The following is a 17,491-nucleotide window of genomic DNA, read 5'->3' on the forward strand; positions in this document are numbered from 1 at the left end:
GGGGGGGGGGGGTGTCACAGAAGGTAGCACTTTCCAAAATCTTTTAGAAAGACTCTTCTGTGTGATGAGACTGACAAATAACCTGCTTGTTTAAATGTTTTTGCTCATGTCTCTGTTTTTTCTGTACTATAGCATTTGCAGAATTTTGTGAATTAAGTTATGCCAAAACACGTGGTCAGAACTGAAATGAGTACAGCAAAATCATGGCTTCGCAGTTTATGCGTTTTTCATGAACGTCTCTTGCAAACGTGTTTAATATGACGATGCCATGTGGTGCCTTATGCTTTTGTTCTTCACAGTGTGATTAAAAAATGTAGATTAATGCAGGGCTAACATATCTGCATTCTGTGATGCATATTTGGCTATTTAGAAAAATAAAATATAGATTTCAATGAGCTATCTTTAGCTATCATAAGGCCTTTTTAAAAGCTGCCAGGAAAATTTTTTAGAAAATTATTTCCTATTTTGCATAAATTTTAACACCTGTTAATTGCGGTTGCTTTTTTCCCTTCTCGCTGTGTCACATTAGACACCCTGGTTATCAAAGTGATCGTATCACTATGGTATGTCTCATAATTATGATCAAACTGTTATCTAACATTCCTGGAGCATTCTTTTTTTCAATACTTAATACCTTTTATTCCTTGGCCTCATGCATGAATTATGCTGTGTATGTGAAGAGGCTTAAAGTTTGTTTCCATTACATTCTTTCTGAATGGATCCTGTTGTATCTAGGATTTTTTTAAAGCCAAGTAGGAATGTTATTGTTGACCTTGACACCAGATAACTGGGCAGACATTATATAGCTATGTTTGAATCCTCACAAAATGTGATGCTAAAGCCAACAGAATCCTGGCGTGAGACCCTCCTGGACAGCAGAGTTATGGAGCTTTTCTTTACAGTAAGTTTCTTTCTTCAACTTTCATAGTCCAGACCACAGGGAAAGCAGCTCCTTCCTGTTCTAAAACTGTATTGTTGGACTCTTCCTTTTGCATCAGGTAGGACTGACTCGTTAACTTCAGCTTGCTTAGCAAAGCAATCAGAAGGTTTGTATTTTTCCTAGGTTACCGAATATGTATTTTGCCTGTAAATTGCTTTAAATTGATGACCATTAACAAAAGAAAAAGGTGTAATAGTTATCTAAACTTTTATACATTTAATACTTTCGGACGTGTATTTATCAAATGAAACCAAGCATGGTGATTAGTAGCAAAGTATGTCTTTCAGATAAGGTGTAACGGCTCTCAAAAAAGATCAAATGAACAGTGTGTGTTTTCTGATCTTAGAGCATTTGCTCAATGGAACAGCTGAAAATAAGTAATGTAATTGCAGTTTTCTAGCCAGTTTCAGCATACAGAGTTCTGCATCTCTTTCCTCAGCACAAAGTAAATCCAAACAAGTTAAAATAGATTAAGTTAAGAGGGATGGTGAAGGGAATGTAATATTCAGTTTCTACAGCTTAAAAAAGCCCCGTGATATTAAAACTGGATAAAATTAGCATTTCTACCACTGTTGGGGGATTAGTTTGTAGTCTTTGATCAGCTAGGAGTTACTGCAGCAGCAACATATATTGGCTTATAAATTTGTTTATTATGCTATTACATCTTATGTTACCTCTCTTGGGATCTGAAAATTCAGCATTCTCAGGCTATTTTCATTTTTGCAAAGCAGAGAAATAATGTGCTCAAAACTTGGACAAAGTTATTATTAGACAAAGTAAATGTAACTCTCCAGTGCTGCTTGAGAGTTGTCTGATACGTGCTTGGATACATGTCCTTATTTATAGGATTTTTTGATAAATTAGAATTATTTTCAGGGTTTTTTAATGCAACTTTGTCTGTTCCAGCAGTTTTGAAAAGGTGAAAAAAATCACTGGCAGAACTCTTAGCAGCTACACACAATCTGAACAGCTGTCTAGACTATCCAGACAGTTGCTACTGTCAGCTGTGAACCTCCACATGCAAATAACTTTTTGGCTTACATATTAACCCTTCCTCGTTTAATAGTATGAGGTTGTCAGTGTTAGATATCTGTGTCTTTGGTTGGTTTACAATTACTTATTCATGGTAAGAATGTTTTTAATAAAATGCAGATTTGTTTTAATACATTTGCGTTTTACTTAATAGTAACCAAAACCCGCCTGTATTTGATTATATTCGAATGAATGCTAGCCAGGGCAGTATGCTGTCAGTTTTGGGTTTAGATTCCCGATTTGCAATGGTTGAGGCTTGTAGTATTAGTTTGCTATTTGAAGTAATGTAAGTGAATGGTAGTAGTTTATATTCATTTATCTGATCTAAGAAGTTTTAATAACCTTGCAAAAGTTGGCAGGACTGCCATGTTAAAGAGAGAGCCTTCAGTTCTAATCTCAGCCTAGTGTGGGACGTATATTAGGAGAGGTATTTCTGTTGCAGGGTTTGTTTCTCCTGCTAGTTTGATCTTTCAAAAATTAACCATGCAGCTAACCCAACTAGTTATGAGTTGCATGAAGTTGCAACTGTAATGCCACAGAGAAATGGTTAGTGTTTTAACTGTACTTTTATGTATATTTTTGAAATAATTTTAACTAAACTTGCTTCTGGGAGAAAAAGCTACCCTATATTTATTTATTTGTAAATGTTATGTGAAAAAATAGGAGGCGTGAGCCTAAGAAAATTCTTAAAATCCATACTTGATAATTGAAGTCTGTCTGTGAGGATATGTTTACTGACGTATTAGAAGATTTGAATCTAGAATGTCCATTGGCAGAAGTGATGACATAACAGTTCGCAGAAATGTGGGAAGATTACTGTTGGCCTTGTATAATGTTAAGGGTGTTGCCAAGGAAGTGATGCATTCATTTTTGTATGTGTCTTCAGTGTTTACCTCTCCTAAAGAAGCATCTACATAATCTTGATTGAACTTGTTGACTGACTTTAGCAAGACTCCATAGCCTAGGCATAGTTAGCATAATAGAGATGACTGTCATTATTGCTGTTTTTAGAAGGAGCAGTATGTCTGACTGGCTGGCATCTGTTTCTCTCTTTAAGACATAACATTCAGTAGACAGTTCAATTTTCAACATGTAGGTGAGACTTAACTAAATGTTAGTTTCTGTGAGTTCATTCAAGGCTTGCGATTTTGTGAGCTGAGTCATGATCTTGACATTTACTATGGTTTAGAGAGTTGTAGAAACCCTTGCGTTTCAGACTGAATGGAAGTTATAGTAAGCTTTTTTTGGTGTGTGCTCTTTTGGGTTGAGAGCCATGTGACTGTTGTAAGAACACCCTATTTTCCGTGTATTATTAACTATCTCACTTCCTGAAAGGTACATCGAAAAATCAGAGAAGATACAGATATGGCCCAAGATTCATTACAGTGTCTGGCACAGCTGGCGTCTTTGCACGGGCCAGTCTTTCCTGATGAAGGTTCACAAGTTGATTACCTGGCACACTTCATTGAGGGATTACTGAATACTATCAATGGGTATGTATGCCTGCTTTCTAAATTTAGATGGCATCTTTTATTCTTTAGTTTGGAGTGTAGCGTATCTGCATGGAGAACTGGTATGGCTTGCTTATTTCTGGGTATTATTTGTGCTTACTGTTGGATCACTGAAATTTAACAAACGGCAGTTTAAATTAGGTGGTGCTTAAGCAATATGAAATAGATTTATTGATTGAAAATGTATTGACAAAATCAATTCACTTCTAGCATTTTTCTTAATGGCAAAAAAACTAACTTCTATTTCTATCTATAGAATTGAAATAGAAGACTCTGAAGCAGTGGGAATTTCCAGTATTATCAGCAACCTGATAACCGTATTTCCTCGCAATATTTTAACTGCCATTCCAAATGAACTCTTCTCTTCATTTGTTAACTGCCTCGCACACCTCACTTGTTCTTTTGGAAGAAGTGCTGCCTTGGAAGAAGTGGTAAGTATCCGCTTTCAAATAGCAGGTAGTCTTTTTTGTTTCTCTCTTTGTGATAAGCATAAATGACATAAGAATGTGGCTGTTTTATTAATAGCTGTTGTGAATTCAGTGGTTCTGTTGTAGATATTTCTAAAATCACATCTGAGAGGACTTTCTGTTTCAAACAGTATAATGAACATAATTACTCACTGTGTGCATCTTTCAGACTTTGTTTTGATTTAAAGCACTTGTCTCATATTTTCATTTTAAAATAATGGATTTGTTTAAAAATATTAAACTCTTTAAATATTGCTGACTTGCTGTTGTAGGACTTCTCTGAAAACTGTTGTAGATAATGAATGAGCCACAGTCCTGAAAGCTTAAAATGACTACATGAACATACAGACAGACTGAAACTTAACTGCTATCAAGAGTCCTGAGTCAGGAACTTCTGTTTTAAGTGAATGTAGCTGTTAAGATCTGTTGTTAACCCCATACTTCTAAGCTGTTCAAATCATCCCTTCATTGCTGACACAGTTTAAATGGTAATTCTGTGTACAAATGTAGCACAGGAATTCAGAGGATTTTGATTACTTCTTTCAAATTTTTTAGTTGTAACATTAAAGAGTAGTGGGGACAGTCTTAAGTCTTCTGCTTCTAAAAGACTAATAAGGAGATGTAGTTTTAGGAAAAAGCCCGTAAGAATTAAGGCAAACGATCTTGCACTTGAGCTATTTATGTGTGGTAGCTATCGATTTAAAATGAGACTATCAAGATATTAGCCAATATTTCCCCATTATCATTAAAAGTATGAATTTTTACCAGTTTTGCAATTTTGACTGGGCTTAATTACCTGAGTTTGAACTAATTATAGAAGTATTTAGTTATAAAGCTGATGGATGTGTTTCTTTACCGGAGATCACAGGTATGTTAATTAGCATTCATTACAGAGCATTAGGTCATGTCTTTGCTGCAAAGTTAAAATGTATTACATTTGGCCCAGTGCTCACCTAAACTTTCAAGTGTGGTCATGGCTTAATCAAAAAATCGGTGATTAAATTTAGAATCTAAAATACAGCTACTTTCCAAACCTTATTGGTCAAAACCTGCCCTGCTTTTGAGATTTTCTAGTAGAACATTGACCATACGTTCTGGTGCTCACCAACACATTTAGGCTCCACATTTAGGCTTCTATAAAGGCTCCTGAAGCCTTTATAGAAAAGATTCAGCAAAACCATAAGCACCTATCATTTAAATTAAAGGGATGTTGTTTCCTCAATTAGCCTCTTGTTACTTGAGAGCTAGAATATGCAACCACATTTAATGAAAACAGTGCTCAACAACGCCATTCAAAACACCTCATCTCTCAGCAAAAGCTTATGGTGGCTCGTACCACTATCTGGTACAAAGTTTGTTTTGGAAATGATTGGCCAGTTACACCTAGTAAACTGTGGCTGCCTACACTTATATAATCCCATAGTTTTAGCTGAAGAAAGTCTTTTCAGTATTAAACTTAAATGTTCTTAGATTCAGCAATATCAGAAAGACAGAATACAAGACTTTTTTGTTTTAAGAGAGAATTTTCTCACCTTCCTTGAATCTTTAAATCCTTCTGTAGAAGGAGAAACATTATACTTTGATCCCTTCCATTCTGTCATAGCTCTTACAGATATATCAACTTTGTTCCTCTGGTTTTCAGGATGATGCAGAATTCTGTGGTGATGTGCCTTCAAAAAAAGAATTCTTATACCTTAACGGTGTGTCAGTGATAAGGTGTGCTACCGAGACTTTTAAGTTATTGCTGACTTAATCCGGATGGTGTAATGATACTGTGTGCTATGCCTGTAGAAATACTGCTTTCCATCCCTGAAAACAGTCTTTTGACTTAGGTTGAGATTACTGGGTCTGAGAGAAGATGCTTGTCCACAGCTATGCTTCCCTTTGCTTAAGTGTTTATGCAGAAGTAGAAATCAAGTAGTCCATCTGAATTAGGGAAGTGTACAAACAGAATGTTGGATGAAAATTAAGATAGAAATAGAAATTATCCCAAAGTCTTCTTTTTCCCAAAATGAATCTTAATGCACTGTTCCTGTTTCACAATTTTTTAAAAAAATATCATGTTATGAGAGCGATCCTTCTGAATTTGGTCCTTCTTGCTATGCTTCCAACTTTTTCCAGCTTGCTGCTGCTTGACAAATTTTCAAGTGTTCTTCCTTCAAAGGGTCAGGAGACTGTGAAGGAGGATCTAGCAATTTTTCTTTGCATTTCACATACTAGACAAATTAAGCATCTTTGCTTTCATAGAATCGTTTGCATTGGAAGGGATTTTTAAAGGTCATCTAGTCAAAACCCCCTGCAATACGCAGGGACATTTTCAGCTAGATCAGGTTGCTCAGAGCCCTGTCCAACCTGACCTTGAATGTTTCCAGGAATGGGGCATTGACCACCTCTCTGGGCGACCTGTTGCGGTGATTCACCACCCCCATTGTCAAAAATTTTTTCCTTATATCTCATCTGAATCTACCTTCTTTTAGTTAAATACCATTACCCCTTGTCCTATTGGAACAGGGTCTGCTAAAAAGTTCGTCATCATCTTTCCTGTAGGCCCCCTTTAAGTACTGGAAGGCCACAACAAGGTCTCCCCAGAGCCTTCTTTTCTCCAGGCTGAACAACCCCAACTCTTTCAGCCTGTCTTCAAAGGAGAGGTGCTCCAGCCCTCTGATCATCTTTGTGGCCCTCCTCTGGACCCGCTCCAACAGGTCCATGTCTTCCTTATGTTGCAGGCCCCAGAGATGGATGCAGTACTCCAGGTGGGGTCTCACCAGAGCAGAGTAGAGGGGGAGAATCGCCTCCCTCGACCTGCTGGCCACACTTCTTTTGATGCAGCCCAGGATGCATTTGACCTGGGCTGCAAACGTACATTGTCAGCTCATGTCCAGCTTCTTGTCCACCAGTACCCCCAAGTCCTTCTTGGCAGGGCTGTTCTCAATCCCTTCATCCCCCAGCCTGTACTGATACTGGGGGTTGCCCTGACCCAGGTGCAGGACCCTGCGCTTGGCCTTGTTGGACCTCATGAGGTTCACACGGGCCCATTTTCAAGCTTGTCCAGGTCCCTCTGGATGGCTTTGACTTTCCTGGTTGTGTCTTGCCTCTCCTGAAGATCTGAGTTCTGAACTGGGCTCTGCCATTGCTTCTGTTGGATCGGTCAGAACAATGCAGCTTCCCAGTCTACAGTATGTTGCTTAGTTTCTTTGGTAGCCCAGCTGTAGCTAATCTGAAATAGGATTGGGATTTTTAGTAAGGTTCCTTTGTGACCAAATTTGTTCAATATGGATAAACTCTTTCTACTATTTGGGTACATGCTTTATGGAGGCACTTATTAATCCTAGCTTCTTTATGAGAATACCATAAAGTGTTAAAAAAATTTTTTTCCCATGGCATTAACTTCTGTATTACTTTCTCAAATAAATAAATTGGGTAGATTTGAGTTCTTTTGTTGTTCATAAAAAGACATGTCTGTGTATTGGTTTATGCTCTGGAATCTTATAAATCATTAAAAGTTACATAAAAGTTATCTACATAAATATATTACATACACACACATCAGAATATTTCAGGATTGAATGACTGTCTATGGATTTGTGTGCCCTTTAGCCAAGTTTTAAAAAGACATGTTGTGGTGTCCATCCTAATTTTGTGGCTTATGTTAGTGTTGAATACGGTTTTGCCTCTCTCATTGTGATCTTCACTTTTGTTTTCACACTTGCATCAACATGTCCCATATTTTAACTTCTGTAAATATGAGCACTCTGCACTTCTAAAATAATGCTATGAAGCTGTCTTGAAATGCTTCCAAGTGATACCAGTTTTTCCTCTTAATCAGTCATCCAACCAATGTTTTCTTTTCCTTGTCTGTTCATCCAACCGTGTTTGTAACTTCACTGAAAGTCAGGAATTCTTCTGTCTGGAGCACGATTAAGGCCTTAATATCTCTTTATTTCATCAAGGAATCATTTTACTAAGCTCTGCTATTTAAAAGTAACTTTTGTGAGCCATCCTGTTGGTTAAAACTTGAGAAGACTTCTGAGAGAAGTGTCCTGCTTTAGCAGTGTGTACATCTGTACAGTCACACTTAAATTACTTGAAGTTTAATGTATTTACTAGAGTTCAATTTTTGCATCCAATCAAAAAGCTGATAGATACCTTGAAAATACTTTTAAAAAGAGATGGCCTCTTTGTTATCAGTTCTTTAGTTTGCTTGTAACCCATGACTTTGTTTTTCAGATGTGTTATTTCCTTTTGCAATTTATGTACTATATAGAAACACATATGAATAACAAAAACTAAGAAGCACTTGAAATGCACTAAGCAATTGGAGGTGCGGGCTTATTCTGTGTAATTCTGCTCATTCTGTGAACAAACTGAAAAAAAGTTGTGTTTCATCATCAAATCTGGCTACCTGTAGTAGGGTTTCTTGAACACGTGCAATCTTACAATGATTTCCTCTGGAACAAAAAATCATCATCGTTTCTCTCTTTTTATTTCAGAAATAGTGGAATACATATAAATCTATATGCACGTGTTCTATTTGTCTATTTAATGAAAAAGAAATGGATCAATTCTTTGTTGCTACTAATAAGAGCTGAGATGCTTGGCATCTACGGGGTAAAAGCTCAGTAGCTCCTGTATTTAGGTAATTATGCATTAAAGGCTTAATTTAAGACTGGTTTGGTTTTGAACACCAGATGAAGAGAAATAGCTAAACACTGTCATTTTTTTTTTTTTTAAAGCCTAGCAAGCATGAAAGCTGTACTGACCTTTTTGATGAGTTGCTTCAGTTCATTTTGATATTTTTTTGGCTATTCTTAGATGTGGTTTGTGACTGACTTTTTTTAATTGTTTCAACGTTAGAAGAACATTTGTTAAATAATAATGAATATAAATATGTTCCTCTGGTTTAGTTTAGGAATAAGTTTTTTGTTTTGTTTCTTTCATCTCTTACAGCTTGACAAAGATGACATGGTATATATGGAAGCATATGATAAGTTGCTGGAATCTTGGCTTACTTTGGTACAAGATGACAAGCACTTCCATAAAGGTTTCTTTACCCAACATGCTGTTCAGGTCTTCAATTCCTACATCCAGTGCCATCTAGCTGCTCCTGATGGTACAAGGAATTTGGTAAGTCCTCATTTCTAGTAGTTCTTGATGATGATATATAGTTACTAGCCCATGTCTTTTGGTGGGTACTGTATTATGTAGCTCAAGGGAGCTTGTATAGAATTGCTATTTGTGACTTTGGAAATGAAAAATTTGCTGAATTTGTTACTCTGCGGTCATTTTCCAGTCTGTTTCTCTCACTCTGAAGAGGAAATAAAGAAATATAAAGTTGGAAATAATTTTTAAAAAAATAGGAAAAGGTAAACCTGTTACTCAAATCAACATGCATCTTACTGTTCTCCCCACAGATGCAATGACTAAACTTTTGACCATCCTTCTCTGGACTAGGGTCCTAGCTAAAATCCCCAATGAAATTGGAAGTCTTGTACACAGTTGTTACCTCCCATACATTATCTTCAAAGTATACTTTCGAAGTATAATTGACGTGCATAAATATCTGAAAAAATGTAGAATGACTATGCTCAGGCTAGAAGAAACTTGCAATATTATGTGGTTCTTTTGGATTAAATTAATTCCCAATTGAATTTTTGAGGTGGCTGTTCTAGAGAAAACCTAGAAGTACCTCAAGTATCTCTTGAATTGAGAAAGAAAGCAGGTTAGTCTCTTTGCCAGGAGTCTGGATCTTACTAAAATAGATTCTTGTACAGAAAGTTGGATGCAGATGTTGGATGAATTAATTACTGCATAGATTCAATTCAATAACTGTATAAAATCTCTCTTTAATTTGCTGTGCGAAGATCTCTGAGATACCTCATTCTGAAAAGCACTATATAAAACTTAATTCTGCTATCTCGATATGTAACAGATGGTAATAACAGTGCCAAAACAGAAATATTTCACAAGAGAAGTTTGAATTCATATCAGGCAGTCTTGACATAACTTGTATACACAGGTTAATTCATGTCATTCTGTGAGATAAGTCATTTATCCCATGGGTAACCTTTTAAAAGCCACAGCTGGCATTTTAGAATGCTTCTTGTTCAATATCAAAGCAGTAACAGGAACTTTCAGTCTCTGCTTTGAGAGCAGAGGCTCACCCTTCAGTAAACAGCTGCAACTTTGAAGTTGCCAAAAGAGAATAATTTGCTGGGTTACATAAAGAAAAGGTTAAAAGCACTTTGGATAAGGAGCTGTGTGTGGATTTGGTTTTCCAGAGCCTTTATAGGAAAAAAGCAGACAGATAGCTTTCTGTCACTTGTATTTTACTTTGTTAGTTGAGTAAATTTTATGATTCCTTAAGAGATTTTTTTATTTTTTTTTTAAATTTAACATCGATACTTAGTTTCTACATCATGGTTCATTTCTTCAAGGAATAAAGTCTGATCATATAATGCAGCCAAAATAAGCTTTGAGAAATCAAAGAGTGAAACTTCCACATTAGCAAGAAATAAAACTGAGATTATGATGATCATGATTATTATTAGATTTCTGTTTTCCTGAGGTTATAGCATTTACTTTTTAAAGCTTTTTCCCCCTTAAACAACAGGTTATGGAAAATCTTTAATGAAAGAGATAGTATTTTTCATGATGAAATGAAAATTATTACATGATGTATGTAAGATCTCAGACAACTGAGAACAATATCTTTGACTAATGAATAGGGAAAAGCATGGAAGTATCAGTATTTAAAATGGTTCGTCGTCTGATATATGTGTGATTTGAAATGCAAGTGTACCTCAGTCATGTTCTGACCACTGGGGTTGCAGACCATCTCTGTGATTCAGTGCCTTATATCGTGCTTCTAGTAGTGGATGCTCAACAGAGCTGATTTATATACCCTGTGATGTAAAGAAGCTGTTTTGCTATTGCCCAGCCTGTGCTTATCCTATTAATAACAAGTATCAATTTTCATAATTCTTATGCTCGCCTGTTTTCACAAAGAGTGAATCTTTTGACTTGAGCGCACTATTGGAAATGGTAGCAAATATACGATTAACTGAATGTGGCATTTTGCTAATAAGCTTGTGAAATGCTGATTTAAAACAATATGAAGCCATGTTTACTCCTCTGTTTAACTCTTCTGTGTCTAATTTAGTAAGACTCTGGTCATCCATGCAAAACACCTTGAAAGAAAAAGCCAAAACAATGTAGAAAATTGTGGTGGTGATAAAATTTAACAGGTAAAACACTAACTGGTTGCTTCTAATTTGTTTAAATAACCAGACTGCCAATGGTGTGGCCTCTCGGGAAGAAGAAGAAATAAGTGAACTGCAGGAAGATGACAGAGACCAGTTCTGTGACCAGTTGGCCAGTGTAGGCATGCTGGGGAGAATTGCTGCAGAACACTGTATACCTCTTCTTACAAGGTACAAAAAAAATAGTCATGAATGCAACTCAGTTAAAGCCATCACATATGAAAAGCCTGACTTTGCCAAAACAATTTAAAAACAGTGAAGTTATTTTATTGTTATTTGTTCACAGTTTATTAGAAGACCGAGTGACAAGGCTCCATGGTCAGTTGCAGAGACATCAGCAGCAGTTACTTGCCTCACCGGCGTCAGGCTCAATTGACAATAAAGTGCTTGATGACCTGTATGAGGATATTCATTGGCTTATTTTAGTCACAGGTTAGTGAACAGCTTTAAATAAGTATTATTTTGGTATTCTTATTGCAGATGGAGCACCTCAGGAAAAAAAATAATCCCTGTATATCAACTATTCTTAATTGACTATAAATTTTATCCCTTATGATGCTTTCATCTTACATACACTGCTCAAAATCTTTGTTTTACTTTCCTCTGCCTTGAGTAACGTGAATGTTATCTCGAGAAGATGGATGAAATCTTTACATGCGGTAATGTCCTTTGGAAATACCCGCCACCAACTTTGTTATAGATTTTTTGAGATATGTTATCAGTCAGCCTATTCAAGAAATTAGTCTGTTCATGATATCAGTTGTATTGTCTGGGGTACATGACTTTATAAGGGAATCAATCAGTGGTGGCAGAGAATCAAGTAAGTTCCAGAATCAGTCAGTGCTGATGATCCATGTCCTGGCATTTTGTTGTTTCAGGGAAGTTGAATTTAAAAACTTTTTGGATTTGATTTTTAGATGGAACTGTCTTACATCTGTTTGCAAAACATAATAACCAAGGCAGTGTCTGTACTTTGTTAGGAGAAATGTATACTTCATGAAATATTTTGCGGGATCTTTTTGAACATCTGATGTTTTAGTTGCTCTCTCTATCACTGTGGGATAGAGTTTGTATTTGCAGCTCACAGATGGTTATGAGATCAGACATTGAAAACTATGACTAAAGCTGGAATTAATAGTAATTATCTGGACACCAGAGTATTTTGTAAAAACCCATGCTTCACCTGATCTGCAGTTGCTATGCAAGGAAAACTTTATTATAGCATATGTACTTGGTGTCTTAAAGCCTCTGACAGATTTGAAATGTTAGCAGAACAGAAGTCCCAAATGAGATGGACTCGGTGGGGAAGCTGTAAAATTAAGGCTTTTTGATCACATAACAGAATATGAAAAAAGTGACCAAAAAATGTTGGTTTGGGGTGGTTTTTTCCACCCTCAATAGTTGAATTGACTGTAGTACTTTTACGTAAAGCAAAGCTTGTCTTTTTTTTTTTATTTGTTTTTTAATTTGTTGGTTTCTTTTTGAGTCTTGGTTCCTGGTAACTTTAGAATCCTTAAAGCCATTCAGTAGAGAAGAACCTGAAGTGAACTTATACATATTTAAACAGTGTTAGTCAGGGTTTGTACAAACATTTGATTCTGGTGTGATGTCTACTGTTAAGGCAATGGATTCTCTAATCAAAGAGCCGTAAGTTTATCTAGGGTAGAAAGTTGTGATCACTCTTTCTTTTTTAATGTAAGGCTACCTCTTGGCTAATGATACTCAGGGAGAGACTCCGCTAATACCTCCAGAAGTAATGGAATATTCCATTAAACATTCAGCTGAGGTTGACATCAATACAACACTTCAGATTCTGGGATCTCCAGGAGAAAAGGCCTCTTCCATCCCAGGGTACAACAGAACTGATTCTGTAATTAGGTAAGGATGCATCTCATGATATTAAGTATGTTAAATGCTTTTTTCAGAGAAAAAAGTGAGAATATGAGTGGACTTCTGTGAATTTGAAAAGTAAAAAAGCAATATGTAAACACTGAATGCTGGAAAAGAAATGTCTCTTTTAACTAGTATTGAAGTAAGGGCAAATAATTTATAAGAATGGTTTTGTAACAGACATATGAAGGCAGTGCTGTAAAAGAGATTAAGAGAAGAGAAAAGATGAAGTGATTATTAGATTTTTTAGGTTAAAGAAAGGCAGGGTAAATACAAATGATATTTCAAGTCAGGATGACCCAGGGGAGGACTGCGAAGAAGCATGAACATAAGACATCAAAACAGATAAAACTGAGTCAAGATGGGAAGGCTGAAATGACTAGGTTGATCAAATAGTCTTAACAGAGGACATGAGCCAAAGTCTTGGAAATAAACAGAAATGTTTTTATATCTCTACTGAAAACCCATTTGTGATCTATTTGTTACAGAAAATCCTTAAAATGAATTAAATTACTAAAAAGTTGGTACTTCAAAATCTTTAGATAATATACTATATACTCTGTAATTCATTCAGCACATGTACAGCTTTAAGCAAATACTTTTCAGAGCATCAGTGAGCTTGTCTACTTTGAACATGAGTTACTGCCCAAGCTTGGCAGTAGCAGCTCAATTGGTCCATGGTGCAGGAGGAATTGTTGTCACTTATGTATGTGTATCACTATTAGCCTATAAAAGGAGCAGGAGAGGAGACTTCTGTTCTCTTTTTGCAAGAAGGATGATGCTAAAAAAGGAATCCTTAATTTGAATCCTCACACTTCAGAAGATTGGATTCAGCTTTTAATTGACATGGAAGATTCTTCACCCAAGATTAGTTGTTGTGTAGTTAGTTGTAGTTGTTTCGTCTTCCGGAAGAGGCTAGAAAAAAATGGATCTTCATTAGCAATGATGGGCCTAAGGTTTAGAAGTCTGAATACTGCTCACTGATACTGTTGAGAGCTTCAAGAAGTGGCCACCAAACAAGATTTTTTTTAATGCAGTATCTCAGTGGTGAAGGGAATAAAATCAGATCCAAATAAGGAGATTTGAGGCTCTCTGACAATAGCTCTGAAACATCTTCAAGAAAGACCACTGTCAACTCCTGAATTCCTTGTGCACTGTCGCATTCTTAGCAAATTTAATTGATATGCTACAAAAGCTAATATTTAATGTATTTTTATGGACTGATTGTATTAATGCAATCACTGGGTGATCTGCTATTTCAGACTGTTTCTCTGCAGTAATGAAAAAGAGACATAACTGGTTATTTCTGTATTTGTTCTTTAATATGCATCACACTGCAAAAGCTGCACAATTAAGACCCACTTGGTCACTAAGCTTGATGGTGCAAGGAAGGGAGAATCAGGTTTTTGAAAAAGCTTTTCAAGCATTCCAAGTAGCAGTACGTTTGTCTTCATTCTCTCGATGTCAGAATGCTTGTGAGGATTCTTTGTTGCAGCAATTTTGATGTCAAAGATAATCACCTTAACCTTTAATGTATATTCTGACTTTTTTGAGGATATTTGCCAGTCCATCCTGTCCCTCTCTCCTTGCATTTAAAGAAATAATAAATTTGGGTGCTTTTTACTTCATTGGAGTCAAGCTACTTTGTGTTATCCTGTTCCTTCGGTCATATTTCATGAAAATTGAAGTGTTTTGTAGTTGTATTGCTTCTCCAGAACCCAGTTTCAGCATCCTCGTTGTATTTTAAATCTGCAGGTTGTTATCTGCTATTTTAAGAGTGTCAGAAGTAGAATCTAGAGCAATAAGGGCAAATCTCACGCACCTCCTGAGCCCCCAGATGGGCAAAGATATTGTATGGTTCCTCAAGCGTTGGGCAAAGACTTACCTCCTAGTAGATGAAAAGCTGTATGATCAGGTAAGGATATAACATTTATGAATTAATTGGTGAGTATTAGCAATAATATTATCCTGTGAATGCAGATGTCAGTGTAGCCATTTTTAAGTGCAATGATAAAGCATTTTTAATGTTAAATGGGTTGTGGTTTATTTTGGAATTTGAAAGTTGATTTTTTTTTTTTTTTCTGGTAGTCATTGCCATAGCAGGATATCATAGTGCGCTTCTTTCAGGCTGCTTAGTGGGTGAAACTCACTACAGCAATTTTATAAGCTACTTCTCACTATCCATCAGATCTTACAGTTCATCTCTAATGCAGTGGTTGCCCTTGATGGATGATTTAGTGAGTGACCTGGTCATGATTCTGAATTAGATGTTTAACACCATCACAAGGTAGTATACATCAGCTAATGTCATGCTACTTCCTCTCCTCTCCCCGTTCTCATATGTTCTCATTGTATATATCATGATTTCAATGGTGCGTTCTTTGTAAAGGGCAACTTCTTCTCATGTTTGGACAGCACTAATCACGATTAGACCTTGATCCTGATTTTGCTTATAGAACTAACTGTAATCCAGCTAGCTGATGGAGGCTACTCATCCTGAGGAGGTCCTGTTGGCTCTAACTTTTGAGAAGGAAGCCTCCTCCTCCTCCCCTTTATTTGCACTACTGAAGCAACTAAGAATACTAACGCTTCAGGAGGCCCCTCCTTAACAAAAATAGGTATACCAAAGACTTGTGAATATTTGGAGTCATATTTTTCACCTTGTACTTACAGCAGAGCTAAGAATTTGTAAAGGTACCAGTTGGGGAAGACTTGGAGAGCGTGTAAGAAGGAGATCCACATAAGAAACAATGTGAAGAGACAAAATAGATTGTCTAGGAGATGTACACGTTTATTTTGTGTTGACATGTGAAAGTGATTGGAACCTCTATTTAAACCTTATGCTCAGTCGCAAATACATTATGAGTTTTAAAGTTAGAAATGTTAGTGGTGTGCTAACAGGAAGCCCCTGTACAATTATTACAAAATCCTTGGACTTCACTTTTGAGGAACTTTAAAAAAAGTTAGGAGAACAGGCAACTTCAGGGAAGTGTATTTTAATGTGCCAGGACCAGAATGTGGCATCTTTCCTAAAATCCGTATAGATTGAAGGAACAATCTGCAGAAAGCAGATGTAGAAAAATTACGATGAAAATAAGTTTTTTTTTTTTACAAGGTTCAATCTAGATCAACAGCTAGGTTTATTTGTAATAAATTTCACTGAATTTTGATTTTTAATTTTGTCATAAATTAATGGAAACACTTTTGGGAGATGATTTGGGGATTATTTTTTTTAATTTTTAAAGCTTTTGAACTTTCATTTGCATTAACAGCTAGACATACTTAAACCTGATTTTGTAATGAGGTTGAAACTTTTCTTTGTTTTAGGTGTTGTGCTTAAAATTGCAAGATAAATTTGGCAAAGATTTTTCTGTTAGAGTTGTTCTTTGCCTTTGTCTGTGTAACATTTGTGTATTTTAAGTAGGGAAGAAGTGACAGCCTGAAAAGAATTTGCTGACTGATTGCCATACACTTTGGGGTTCTGGCTTCTGTAAAACTCACTCATTTTAATGCTTTTCTTATAGATAAGTCTGCCATTTAGTACAGCATTTGGTGCTGATACAGAGGGTTCCCAGTGGATTGTGGGTTACCTTTTAGAAAAAGTGATCAGTAACCTGGCAGTGTGGAGTTCAGAGCAGGACCTTGCAAATGATACTGTACAACTGCTAGTAACATTAGTGGAAAGGAGAGAGCGGTAAGTTGCTATACCTCTGGAAGACAAAAAATTTCTTTTGCTTCCTTTAAATTTTTTTTGGCCAAAGTAATCCAGATATAGGGCACTTCATATTCATGTCTCTGTAAGTCAAATTACTTTAGTAACATACTATAAATGAAAAAAAAAAATGTCTGACAAAGTGAGGAGTGAGACCTAGATTGACAAAACATAATCTAATTTTTATTATTGTTTAGAAGTGCACTCTCCTTCCCCTACATTTGTGCCTCACTCTTAAACAGTGAGAAAGGAAAACTCTCCTGGTCTCCACTCTTATTGCAAGGATTTTTGTGGTGATGTTTATTTTTGTTGAACAAGTTCTTCCGGATTAAGAGTTCAGATGCTGGCTAAGCCAGTATAAAATGCGTTGTGTAAACATATAAAAAAAATTTTAAAAATCCAGGATTTGGTGGATTCAGACAAATTTCAGAGTTTTCTTTGGTATTACAAACTGTGAAGCAGGAAATTCTTGAATGTTTTACTTATGTGAATTGACACGCAATTATACACGCAATCATGCATTCACAGTCTGTTGTGAAAGACTGTTCTGAAGTTTGAGGATTTAAATGCTTGAGGAATTTTCTTTTAAAAAAAAAATAAACCCACAGGAGCTAGTTTTGGAATAAACTGCTTATTTTATCATGACATAATGAGACTAAGCTTTTAATCCATGCAATATG

The 17,491-nt window shown here is 36.2% G+C and overlaps 1 protein-coding gene across 1 annotated transcript in view; it reads left to right on the top strand.

The window, feature by feature from the left end:
- The window catches only part of XPO4 (exportin 4), a gene marked incomplete at its 5' end in the record, with an annotated part of 76,267 nt that overhangs the window by 47,825 nt on the left and 10,951 nt on the right, over nucleotides 1-17,491 (top strand). The window contains 9 exons of the mRNA XM_082495972.1: nucleotides 796-901; nucleotides 3,308-3,465; nucleotides 3,740-3,914; nucleotides 8,898-9,074; nucleotides 11,238-11,380; nucleotides 11,496-11,641; nucleotides 12,910-13,087; nucleotides 14,855-15,014; nucleotides 16,624-16,793. Of these exons, the coding sequence (XP_082352098.1) occupies nucleotides 796-901; nucleotides 3,308-3,465; nucleotides 3,740-3,914; nucleotides 8,898-9,074; nucleotides 11,238-11,380; nucleotides 11,496-11,641; nucleotides 12,910-13,087; nucleotides 14,855-15,014; nucleotides 16,624-16,793 (1,413 nt within the window). The remainder of the gene's footprint in view (nucleotides 1-795; nucleotides 902-3,307; nucleotides 3,466-3,739; nucleotides 3,915-8,897; nucleotides 9,075-11,237; nucleotides 11,381-11,495; nucleotides 11,642-12,909; nucleotides 13,088-14,854; nucleotides 15,015-16,623; nucleotides 16,794-17,491) is intronic.

This window comes from Vanellus vanellus, assembly GCF_965231255.1.
Source record: "Vanellus vanellus genome assembly, chromosome: 1".
NCBI lineage: Eukaryota > Metazoa > Chordata > Aves > Charadriiformes > Charadriidae > Vanellus > Vanellus vanellus.